At 55.1% G+C, this 12,598-nt stretch overlaps 1 protein-coding gene across 5 annotated transcripts in view; it reads right to left on the minus strand.

Annotated features, from left to right (window-relative positions):
• Positions 1 to 12,598, minus strand: part of KHK (ketohexokinase) — a 104,764-nt gene that overhangs the window by 61,327 nt on the left and 30,839 nt on the right. For all 5 annotated transcript variants that reach the window (XM_069728659.1, XM_069728661.1, XM_069728658.1 and 2 more), the window contains exon 2: positions 1,495 to 1,575. Coding sequence is in view for 4 of the 5 variants with exons in the window: in XM_069728661.1 (XP_069584762.1) it covers positions 1,495 to 1,497 (3 nt within the window). In the remaining variant the exon portion in view is untranslated. The remainder of the gene's footprint in view (positions 1 to 1,494; positions 1,576 to 12,598) is intronic.

Consider the following 12,598-nt stretch of genomic DNA (forward strand, 5'->3'; position numbering starts at 1 on the left):
CTGTCCCCAAAAAACAAATCAGGAGTAGGAATTCTAGGCTCTAAAGCCGGATTCTGGACAAAATAATCTTGGATACTCTGTACTCTTGCAGCAAGTTGATCCACACGAGAAAACAAACCCTGAACAACCATGCCAGAGCCAAAATCCTGAACCACCCCGAGATCAAGAGGAAAAAAAAGACAAAACAGAGCGCGGAAAAAAAAAATGGCTCAGAATTTTTTTTTCCTTCTTTTGAGATGCATTTAATTCATTTTTGGCCACTTGTACTGTTATGAACTGGTGGTTTAGGAGCAACATGGGACGAGCTCTGAAGGAGGTGGTACCTGTACTGACCGCAGTTCCTAAGCTCAACACAACACTAGAAGTAGCCGTGGGATGTTCCTGTCACTCCCTAGACACCTCGACACAGCCTGAGAACTAACTACCCCTAAAGATAGAAACAGGAAAGCTATCTTGCCTCAGAGAAAATCCCCAAAGGATAGATAGCCCCCCACAAGTAATGACTGTGAGTGGAGAGGGAAAAGACATACATAGAATGAAACCAGGATGTAGCAAAGGAGGCCAGTCTAGCTAGATAGATAGGACAGGATACTGTGCAGTCAGTATTAAAAACTAGAAAAATCCACACAGAGTTTACAAAAATCTCCACACCTGACTAAAGGTGTGGAGGGTAAATCTGCTTCCCAGAGCTTCCAGCTTAACTGAAAAAATCCATACTGACAAGCTGGACAAAACATAGAATGTACAGAACAATTAAGTCCACAACATGTGGACAGAAATGAGCAAAGCAAGGACTTATCTTTGCTGAACTGGTCAGGATAACAGGGAAATCCAAGCAGAGATGTGAATCCAACCAGGAACCATTGACAAGTGGCACTGGCTGAAGGGAAGAGCCAGGCATAAAAGCTGAGCAGAAAGACAATCAGTGGAAGCAGCTGTAGACTGCCAAATCCAAGGAGCAGCCATTCCACTTAAAACCATTGGAGGGAGCCCAAGAGCAGAACTCACAAAAGTGCCACTTACAACCACCGGAGGGAGCCTAAGAGCGGAATTCACAACAGAGGTCTCCCCTAGATCCAGTAATGTGCGTTTGTCCTTGCCTCTGGCTGATAAGGGTGCAAGCCACAGTACTGTACGAGCCCAACGTGGCTCAGCAAATAGAAACTTCTCTCCCTGGCTGCTGCTGGGCACACTGCTCTCCTCAGCACGGCGGTTCTCTTCAGATGGTTGGACCCTGTCGCAGAGCGGGTACTCTGTGGTGGAGAGGGGAGCACGCCGCTCACCTATGTGCGTGCTGCCCTGCTTTAGCGCCAAACTCCTCTGCTGCGCACGCTTTCCCCTTTTATATCTCCCCGCCCCCCTCCCCCCTTGATCAGGAGGAAGGTCCGCCTCAGTAAAGCTTCCCACCGGGAAAAGAGGATGTAGCCTCAACAGATCCGGACCCGGCCTAATAACAGGTACTTGCCGCCTAGTTCTCCTCCTCCTTATACTCACCATTCCACGGGGAGACCTCTTCCTGCTCCTTTTTGTTCTTCAGAGGTGGGTGGAGAAATTCTTCCTCTTTATAATTCACAGCTGCAGGAGGAGATATCTTAGGTACACTTTGCATCTCTTCTATTTGGTATATACACAGGTTCTACTGATACATCTTGTTACAGAACCCCACCGCACCAAGAATATGTTGTGCAGTTATATGCATGTATAATAGGTTCCATGTGAGATGCATGTCCCTAATGCATCAGCCCACAGGCTGCGCCCCTGGGCAGAGAGGACAAGATATTCCCCTTTTGTCCTCCCCCACCTTTGTAATTCCTACAGTAAATATCGTCAGGCTCCGGCCACCTGCGGCTATGGTAATGTATGTCTGGCCTGCCGCTTTTCTATTGGCCTGCCCTCTGTATCTGTGTGATATATTCTGTGTCCTGTGAGTAAAGTGTTGTCATACTGGAAATATGTGGAGATGCAGTGATCTGTTATATGCACCCATGTAATCAAGCAATTCCAGCCAGCGTCCTTCATTCAGACTCCAGCCAAAGCGGAGTGGACCTCCTGAAACACGGGGTGGTACTGAAAGAGGTACCCCAGCTTGGTAGACCCAGTTACACTGGTGGCAGACAGCGGGATATGATACCCCTTCTACAGGAGAAAAGGAATGAATGGAAAACAACTACCAGAAGTTAAAGAGGATTACATTAAAAGATCTGGTGGAAGCCCGAGGGTTAATCGCCAGAAACAAAACAAAAGCGGATTTGATACCAGCCATCATGGAACACGACAGTGCAGCGCCCCCCAATGTGAACGTGGTGGAGACTGAATTCCAGAGGGAGGTAAAGATCATACTGGTGTTCTATGGCCCAAACCTTGCGTAGAGATCATACGAGAGGTGATGGCTGATGTGCGTACTGATCTGAAGGAAGAGATGGCCGAGCGGACCAGGATAGAGCTAACCAAGATGGAGATGGCAGAGCGGACCAAAGTGGAGCTGGCCAAGATGGAGATGGCAGAGCGGAGAGAGGAGAGTCAGCGAGCAGGGGGAGCTCTGGCCTCCGACCAGGTACCTTCAACATTAAAGGGAACCTGTCACCTGAATTTGGCGGGACTGGTTTTGGGTCATATGGGCGGAGTTTTTGGGTGTTTGATTCACCCTTTCCTTATCCGCTGGCTGCATGATGGCCGCAATATTGGATTGAAGTTCATTCTCTGTCCTCCGTAGTACACGCCTGCGCAAGGCAATCTTGCCTTGCGCAGGCGTGTACTACCGAGGACAGAGAATGAACTTCAATCCAATATTGCAGCCAGCATGCAGCCAGCGGGTAAGGAAAGGGTGAATCAAACACCCGAAAACTCCGCCCATATGACCTAAAACCAGTCCCGCCAAATTCAGGTGACAGGTTCCCTTTAAGCCACAAAAAGATCCAGTATAATGCCTTCCGACAGTTGGGGGAGGCAGAGGAAGACTGATGGCTTTCTGCAGGACTTTGAGTGGCAGTGTGCCCTTCATGAAGTGAAGCCGGAGGAATGGGTTCAGGTTCTGGCCAGCAAGCTAACAGGCCGGGCAGTGGACGCCTATCGCACGGTACCCGATGAGGACTGTATGGACTATGAGCGGATCAAAGAAGTGATCTTGGCCCGCTATGCGCTGACACCAGAGGCATACCGCCAAAAGTTCAGCGGACTTATAAAAAGAGTAACCGATACCCACGCTGAGTGGGCCTGTAAATTACGGCGGTCACTGCTACAGTGGGTACAAAGGAGCCAAGCAACCACTAAGGAGGACGTCCTCCAGCTCTTCTTGTTAGAACGATTCTTTAATGGACTAACCCCCGAGACACAGGAATGGCTTCGGGACAGGCGGCCAATGACTCTTGAGGATCCTTCATTGGAAGGATATCGTGGGAAGGCACAGGAGGGGAGAGGGGTACTGGAAGGGGAACAGTTTGTATGGAAGCAGGGACTCCTCTACCGGATCACAGAACAGCATCACACAGGGACGAGCCCCACTATAAAATGACAGCTGGAAGTTCCCAAGAAGTATAGGCAGGAGTTACTGCGAATCTCTCATGTCATACCCTTGGCCGGGCACTTCGGCGTCAGTCGCACCAGGCATCGTCTGACACAAAACTTCTTTTGGCCGGGGGTAACCTATGATGTTCGTCAGTACTGCCAGACCTGTGACAGTTGCCAGCGCATTGGCAAGAGGGGTGTCACGGGGCTATCGCGACAGAGAGGTTCCAGAGAACCTGCAGCGCTCTGGGCCTCGTTCACACACAGTGAACAGAAGCTCTTCTCCTGTATTCTGACCTGGCTCCTTTGTGCCAGCAGTGCAGGAGTTAACCTTATTGCTGAGTTGTTGAGAGCTGGGTCTCTCAGCTGAAGTGGATTTTTGTAATCTGATCCTCTATATAGACCCAGCTGACTACAGCTATTGTCAGTGATCAGTTCAGCTGCCTGGCTTGGAGAGTGTGAAGGAGCGTAGTGTTGGAGTTGGAGGTTTATTTACAGAGATTGGTGTCTGCTGTTTTGGTTGCTTGTTAAACCTTCCTAGTTATTTTCCTTCTCTATTTTACCTCTGTGGTTGTGTGAGCATTTGGTGAGTTAGAGACTTTTAGTTACCTTGTCTGTATACCCTGTTATTTGTTGTATTGTTATACTGGTGCAGTCCACCTCATTTGGGGGGAGAGGGGGCCACTGAAAGGGTCTGCACAGGAGACAGGGATACGCTGGCAAGGCCAAATTACGCCCCCTCCCCATTGTGGAGGAACCATTTAGCCGAGTAGCGGTCGATCTGATAGGGCCGTTAGCCAAACCCAGTCCGTCAGGGAAAAGGTATATATTGACAGTGGTAGATTATGCCACCCGGTATCCAGAGGCGGTTGCGTTACCTAACATACTGGCAGAGACGGTGGCGGCTGCCTTGCTCCAGGTTTTCTCAAGGGTTGGATTTCCCCGGGAGATTATCTCAGACCAGGGTACCTAGTTTACATCAGAGGTGACCAACCAACTGTGGAAGCTGTGCGGCGTAAAGTCCATTAGAAGCGCCCCGTACCACCCGCAAACCAATGGGTTGTGTGAGCGCTTTAACGGGACGTTAAAACAACTCATTGGGACTTTTACCAGGACCTACAGGGACTGGGAGAAATTCTTGCCACACCTTCTGTTTGCCTATCGGGAGGTGCCCCAAGAATCCACGGGGTTCGAGCTGGTATACGGGAGACAGGTAAGGAGACCCCTAGACTTAGTGCTAGAACACTGGGAAAAGGAGGGCCTCATAGAAAGGGTACCTATTGTACACTATGTGCTGAAATTCCGGGACCGCCTACAGGAGCTGACCCAGGCTGTACGTGAGAACATGCAGGTGACCCAGCGGTGCCAGCGCGTATGGTAAGATCAGAGGGCCAGAGAGCGCACCTTGGAAATAGGGCAGAAAGTCCTGGTGTTAGAGCCCACTAGGCAGAACAAGTTCCAAGCTGCATGGCGGGGGCCCTACCAGGTAGTGGGGAAAATAGCCGACACAACCTATAATGTCGCCGATTGTGACGGCCCCAGGGTTATCCGCATGTTCCACGGGAATATGTTGAAGCCCTATCGGGAGCGCCCCGAAGAGGTAGTGGCCATCTGTGCACCTGAAGCAGAGGATTTAGCCAGACTTCCCTTGCCGGATGTCTTAGGGGAAAGGACTCAGTCTAAAACATGGGACCAGGTACACTTGGGTGAAGACCTAGGCCCCTGGGAGAGACAGCAGGCGGAGGAGTTGTTGAAGTAGCGACGGGGATGTTTTCGGGGAGACCAGGGTACACTCACCTGGCACAACACAAGGTTGAGACCCAGAATCAGACCCCCTGCTACAAAACCCCTTCCGCGTCCCTGAGTCTGTACGAGAGGGGATGTGCCAAGAGATACAAGAGATGTTGCGTTTATGGGTCATTGAAGAGTCAGATAGTCCCTGGGCATCCCCCGTAGTGTTAGTGCCAAAGAAGGATGGGACTAAACGGTTTTGTGTAGACTATCGTAAGCTCAATGAGAAAACAGTGACAGATGCATATCCCATGCCGCGTGTGGATGAGTTGTTAGACCGGCTGGCGGGGGCAAAGTATTTGACCACCATCGATCTATGCAAAGGCTACTGGCAGATTCCCCTTAGTCCTGACGCTATTCCCAAGTCGGCGTTTATCACCCTGTTCGGCTTATTCCAGTTTCGAGTTATGCCATTCGGGATGAAGAATGCCCCAGCGACCTTCCAGAGGATGGCTGACCGGCTTCTGGATGGTCTCCAGGACTATGCTTGTGCCTACCTGGACGACATCGTCATCTACAGTGCGACATGGGAAAAGCATATAAATCACCTAGAGACAGTATTGGACAGGATCCACAAGGCCGGAAACACCCTGAACCCAAACAAGTGTCACATGGGCAAAGCAGAGGTTCAGTATTTAGGGCATCGGATGGGAAGTGGGAAACGGCGACCAGAACCAGCCAAGATTGAGGCCATAGCCAAATGGCCCACCCCACGCACTAAAACCCAGGTCATGGCGTTTTTAGGGACAGGGGGCATTACAGGAAATTCGTTCCCAATTACAGCAGCGTAGCCAAGTCCCTCACTGATCTGACCCGTAAGAACCAACCCCGCCAGGTAACCTGGACCCCAGAGTGTGAGGAAGCCTTCCGCCAACTAAAAAAGACGCCCTCACCAATATCCCTGTATTGGCCGCACCCGATCCAACTAAACGTTTCCTGGTTCACACAGACGCTTCTATGTTTGGATTGGGGGCAGTACTAAGCCAAGTCGGGCCGGACGGCCAAGAACACCCAATAGCTTACCCCGAGTTGGAAACTATTGCCCCGTGAAGTAAGCTATGCGGCCATCGAGAAGGAGTGCCTGGCAATAGTATGGGCACTCAAAACGTTACAACCATATTTGTATGGACGACAGTTTTCTTTCCTAATGGACCATAATCCCCTAGTCTGGCTTAATCGGGTCTCCGGAGACAACGCCAGATTGCTGCGGTGGAGTTTAGCCCTACAACCTCTGGACTTCACCATCCACTACAGACCCGGCAAACAGAACGGTAATGCCAATGGACTAAGTCGACAAACGGAACTTGTACCAACCCTATAAACTTCGGTCATCCTCAAACCAATCTGTTAAGGATCAGACTGTGTATGTCGATCGAGTCGCTGATAAGGGGAGCCGTGTTACGGAACCCCACCGCACCAAGAATATGTTGTGCAGTTATATGTATGTATAATAGGTTCCATGTGAGACGCATGTCCCTAATGCATCAGCCCACAGGCTGCGCCCCAGGGCAGAGGGGACACGATATTCCTCTTTTGTCCTCCCCCCACCTTTGTAATTCCCACAGTAAATATCGGCAAACTCCGGCCACCTGCGGCAATTGTAATGTATGTCTGGCCTGCCGTTTTTCTATTGGCCTGCCCTCTGTATCTGTGTGATATATTCTGTGTCCTGTGAGTAAAGTGTTGTCAGACTGGAAATACGTGGAGAAGCAGTGATATTTTATATGCACCCAGGTAATCAAGGAATTCCAGCCAGCGTCCTTCGTTCAGACTCCAGCCAAAGCCGAGTGGACCTCCTTGAACACGGGGTGGTACTGAAAGAGGTTCCCCAGCTTGGCAGACCCCGTTACTGTCTCCCTCTCTCCTGCACTCTCGGCCTCTGTCTCTCTCTCTCCTGCACGCTCGGCCTCTCTCTCTCCTGCACGCTCGGCCTCTCTCTCTCCTGCACGCTCGGCCTCTCTCTCTCCTGCACGCTCGGCCTCTCTCTCTCTCCTGCACGCTCGGCCTCTGTCTCCCTCTCTCCTGCACTCGGCCTCTCTCTCTCTCCTGCACTCTCGGCCTCTGTCTCCCTCTCTCCTGCACTCTCGGCCTCTGTCTCCCTCTCTCCCGCACTCTCGGCCTCTGTCCCTCTCTCTCTCTCCTCCACTCTCGGCCTCTGTCTCTCTCTCTCCCGCACTCTCGGCCTCTGTCTCTCTCTCTCCCGCACTCTCGGCCTCTGTCTCTCTCTCTCCCGCACTCTCGGCCTCTGTCTCTCTCTCTCCCGCACTCTCGGCCTCTGTCGCTCTCTCTCCTGCACTCTCGGCCTCTCTCTCCCTCTCTCCTGCACTCTCGGCCTCTCTCTCTCTCCTGCACTCTCGGCCTCTGTCTCCCTCTCGGCCTCTGTCTCCCTCTCTCCTGCACTCTCGGCCTCTGTCTCTCTCCTGCACTCTCGGCCTCTTGTCTCTCTCTCCTGCACTCTCGGCCTCTGTCTCTCTCCTGCACTCTCGGCCTCTGTCCCCCTCTCTCCTGCACTCTCGGCCTCTGTCTCCCTCTCTCCTGCACTCTCGGCCTCTGTCCCCCTCTCTCCTGCACTCTCGGCCTCTGTCTCTCTCTCTCCTGCACTCTCGGCCTCTGTCCCCCTCTCTCCTGCACTCTCGGCCTCTGTCCCCCTCTCTCCTGCACTCTCGGCCTCTGTCCCCCTCTCTCCTGCACTCTCGGCCTCTGTCTCTCTCTCCCGCACTCTCGGCCTCTGTCTCTCTCCTGCACTCTCGGCCTCTGTCTCTCTCCTGCACTCTCGGCCTCTGTCTCCCTCTCTCCTGCACTCTCGGCCTCTGTCTCTCTCCTGCACTCTCGGCCTCTGTCTCTCTCCTGCACTCTCGGCCTCTGTCTCCCTCTCTCCTGCACTATCGGCCTCTGTTTCTCTCCTGCACTCTCGGCCTCTGTCTCCCTCTCTCCTGCACTCTCGGCCTCTGTCCCCCTCTCTCCTGCACTCTCGGCCTCTGTCTCTCTCCTGCACTCTCGGCCTCTGTCTCTCTCCTGCACTCTCGGCCTCTGTCTCCCTCTCTCCTGCACTCTCGGCCTCTGTCTCCCTCTCTCCTGCACTCTCGGCCTCTGTCTCCCTCCCTCCCGCACTCTCGGCCTCTGTCTCTCTCTCTCTCCTGCACTCTCGGCCTCTGTCTCTCTCTCTCTCCTGCACTCTCGGCCTCTGTCTCTCTCTCTCCTGCACTCTCGGCCTCTGTCTCTCTCTCTCCTGCACTCTCGGCCTCTGTCTCTCTTTCTCCTGCACTCTCGGCCTCTGTCTCCCTCTCTCCTGCACTCTCGGCCTCTGTCTCCCTTTCTCCTGCACTCTCGGCCTCTGTCTGTCTCTCTCCTGCACTCTCGGCCTCTGTCTCCCTCTCCTGCATGTCCCTAATGCATCAGCCCACAGGCTGCGCCCCAGGGCAAAGGGGACACGATATTCCTCTTTTGTCCTCCCCCCACCTTTGTAATTCCCACAGTAAATATCGGCAGACTCCGGCCACCTGCGGCAATTGTAATGTATGTCTGGCCTGCCGCTTTTCTATTGGCCTGCCCTCTGTATCTGTGTGATATATTCTGTGTCCTGTGAGTAAAGTGTTGTCAGACTGGAAATACGTGGAGAAGCAGTGATATTTAATATGCTCGCAGGTAATCAAGGAATTCCAGCCAGCGTCCTTCGTTCAGACTCCAGCCAAAGCCGAGTGGACCTCCTGGAACACGGGGTGGTACTGAAAGAGGTTCCCCAGCTTGGTAGACCCCGTTACTGTCTCCCACTCTCCTGCACGCTCGGCCTCTGTCTCTCTCTCTCCTGCATGCTCGGCCTCTCTCTCCTGCACGCTCGGCCTCTCTCTCTCCTGCACGCTCGGCCTCTGTCTCCCTCTCTCCTGCACTCTCGGCCTCTGTCCCTCTCCTGCACTCTCGGCCTCTGTCTCCCTCTCTCCTGCACTCTCGGCCTGTCTCTCTCCAGCACTCTCGGCCTCTGTCTCTCTCTCTCCTGCACTCTCGGCCTCTGTCTCTCTCCTGCACTCTCGGCCTCTCTCTCCCTCTCTCCTGCACTCTCGGCCTCCGTCCCCCTCTCTCCTGCACTCTCGGCCTCTGTCTCTCTCTCCCGCACTCTCGGCCTCTGTCTCCCTCTCTCGGCCTCTGTCTCTCTCTCTCCTGCATTCTCGGCCTCTGACTCTCTCCTGCACTCTCGGCCTCTGTCCCCCTCTCTCCTGCACTCTCGGCCTCCGTCCCCCTCTCTCCTGCACTCTCGGCCTCTGTCTCTCTCTCCCGCACTCTCGGCCTCTGTCTCTCTCCTGCACTCTCAGCCTCTGTCTCTCTCTCTCCTGCACTCTCGGCCTCTGTCTCTCTCTCTCCTGCACTCTCGGCCTCTGTCTCTCTCTCTCCTGCACTCTCGGTCTGTCTCTCTTTCTCCTGCACTCTCGGCCTCTGTCTCCCTCTCTCCTGCACTCTCGGCCTGTCTCCCTTTCTCCTGCACTCTCGGCCTCTGTCTGTCTCTCTCTCCTGCACTCTCGGCCTGTCTCTCTCTCTCCTGCACTCTCGGCCTCTGTCTCTCTCTCCTGCACTCTCGGCCTCTGTCTCTCTCTCCTGCACTCTCGGCCTCTGTCTCTCTCTCTCCTGCACTCTCGGCCTCTGACTCTCTCTCTCCTACACTCTCGGCCTCTGTCTCTCTCTCCTGCACTCTCGGCCTCTGTCTCCCTCTCTCCTGCACTCTCGGCCTCTGTCTCCCTCTCTCTCCTGCACTCTCGGCCTCTGTCTCTCTCTCCTGCACTCTCGGCCTCTGTCTCTCTCTCTCCTGCACTCTCGGCCTCTGTCTCTCTCTCTCTCCTGCACTCTCGGTCTGTCTCTCTTTCTCCTGCACTCTCGGCCTCTGTCTCCCTCTCTCCTGCACTCTCGGCCTGTCTCCCTTTCTCCTGCACTCTCGGCCTCTGTCTGTCTCTCTCTCCTGCACTCTCGGCCTGTCTCTCTCTCTCCTGCACTCTCGGCCTCTGTCTCTCTCTCCTGCACTCTCGGCCTCTGTCTCTCTCTCCTGCACTCTCGGCCTCTGTCTCTCTCTCTCCTGCACTCTCGGCCTCTGACTCTCTCTCTCCTACACTCTCGGCCTCTGTCTCTCTCTCCTGCACTCTCGGCCTCTGTCTCCCTCTCTCCTGCACTCTCGGCCTCTGTCTCCCTCTCTCTCCTGCACTCTCGGCCTCTGTCTCTCTCTCCTGCACTCTCGGCCTCTGTCTCTCTCTCTCCTGCACTCTCGGCCTCTGTCTCTCTCTCTCCTGCACTCTCGGCATCTGTCTCTCTCTCTCCTGCACTCTCGGCCTCTGTCTCTCTCTCTCCTGCACTCTCGGCATCTGTCTCCCTCTCTCCTGCACTCTCGGCCTCTGTCTCCCTCTCTCCCGCACTCTCGGCCTCTGTCTCTCTCTCGCCTGCACTCTCGGCCTCTGTCTCTCCCTCTCCTGCACTCTCGGCCTCTGTCTCCCTCTCTCCTGCACTCTCGGCCTCTGTCTCTCTCTCTCCTGCACTCTCGGCCTCTGTCTCCCTCTCTCCTGCACTCTCGGCCTGTCTCTCTCTCCCCTGCACGCTCGGCCTCTCTCTCTCCTGCACGCTCGGCCTCTCTCTCTCCTGCACGCTCGGCCTGTCTCCCTCTCTCCTGCACTCTCGGCCTCTCTCTCTCCCGCACTCTCGGCCTCTCTCTCTCTCCTGCACTCTCGGCCTCTGTCCCCCTCTCTCCTGCACTCTCGGCCTCTGTCTCCCTCTCTCCTGCACTCTCGGCCTCTGTCTCCCTCTCTCCCGCACTCTCGGCCTCTGTCCCTCTCTCTCTTCTCCACTCTCGGCCTCTGTCTCCCTCTCTCCCGCACTCTCGGCCTCTCTCTCTCCCGCACTCTCGGCCTCTGTCTCTCTCTCTCCCGCACTCTCGGCGTCTGTCTCTCTCTCTCCCGCACTCTCGGCCTCTGTCTCTCTCTCTCCTCTGCACTCTCGGCCTCTGTCTCCCTCTCTCCTGCACTCTCGGCCTCTGTCTCCCTCTCTCCTGCACTCTCGGCCTCTGTCTCCCTCTCTCCTGCACTCTCGGCCTCTGTCTCCCTCTCTCCTGCACTCTCGGCCTCTGTCTCCCTCTCTCCTGCACTCTCGGCCTCTGTCTCCCTCTCTCCTGCACTCTCGGCCTCTGTCTCCCTCTCTCCTGCACTCTCGGCCTCTGTCTCTCTCTCTCCTGCACTCTCGGCCTCTGTCCCCCTCTCTCCTGCACTCTCGGCCTCTGTCCCCCTCTCTCCTGCACTCTCGGCCTCTGTCTCTCTCTCCCGCACTCTCGGCCTCTGTCTCTCTCCTGTACTCTCGGCCTCTGTCTCCCTCTCTCCTGCACTCTCGGCCTCTGTCTCTCTCCTGCACTCTCGGCCTCTGTCTCTCTCCTGCACTCTCGGCCTCTGTCTCCCTCTCTCCTGCACTCTCGGCCTCTGTCTCCCTCTCTCCTGCACTCTCGGCCTCTGTCCCCCTCTCTCCTGCACTCTCGGCCTCTGTCCCCCTCTCTCCTGCACTCTCGGCCTCTGTCTCTCTCCTGCACTCTCGGCCTCTGTCTCTCTCCTGCACTCTCGGCCTCTGTCTCCCTCTCTCCTGCACTCTCGGCCTCTGTCTCTCTCCTGCACTCTCGGCCTCTGTCTCCCTCTCTCCTGCACTCTCGGCCTCTGTCTCTCTCCTGCACTCTCGGCCTCTGTCCCCCCTCTCTCCTGCACTCTCGGCCTTTGTCTCCCTCTCTCCCGCACTCTCGGCCTATCTCTCTCTCCTGCACTCTCGGCCTCTGTCTCTCTCGCTCTCCTGCACTCTCGGCCTCTGTCTCTCTCTCTCTCCTGCACTCTCGGCCTCTGTCTCTCTCTCTCCTGCACTCTCGGCCTCTGTCTCTCTCTCTCTCCTGCACTCTCGGCCTCTGTCTCTCTCTGATGCACTCTCGGCCTCTGTCTCCCTCTCTCCTGCATGTCCCTAATGCATCAGCCCACAGGCTGCGCCCCAGGGCAAAGGGGACACGATATTCCTCTTTTGTCCTCCCCCCACCTTTGTAATTCCCACAGTAAATATCGGCAGACTCCGGCCACCTGCGGCAATTGTAATGTATGTCTGGCCTGCCGCTTTTCTATTGGCCTGCCCTCTGTATCTGTGTGATATATTCTGTGTCCTGTGAGTAAAGTGTTGTCAGACTGGAAATACGTGGAGAAGCAGTGATATTTTATATGCTCCCAGGTAATCAAGGAATTCCAGCCAGCGTCCTTCGTTCAGACTCCAGCCAAAGCCGAGTGGACCTCCTGGAACACGGGGTGGTACTGAA

The sequence above is a fragment of the Ranitomeya imitator genome, chromosome 5 (assembly GCF_032444005.1).
Source record: "Ranitomeya imitator isolate aRanImi1 chromosome 5, aRanImi1.pri, whole genome shotgun sequence".
Taxonomy (NCBI): domain Eukaryota; kingdom Metazoa; phylum Chordata; class Amphibia; order Anura; family Dendrobatidae; genus Ranitomeya; species Ranitomeya imitator.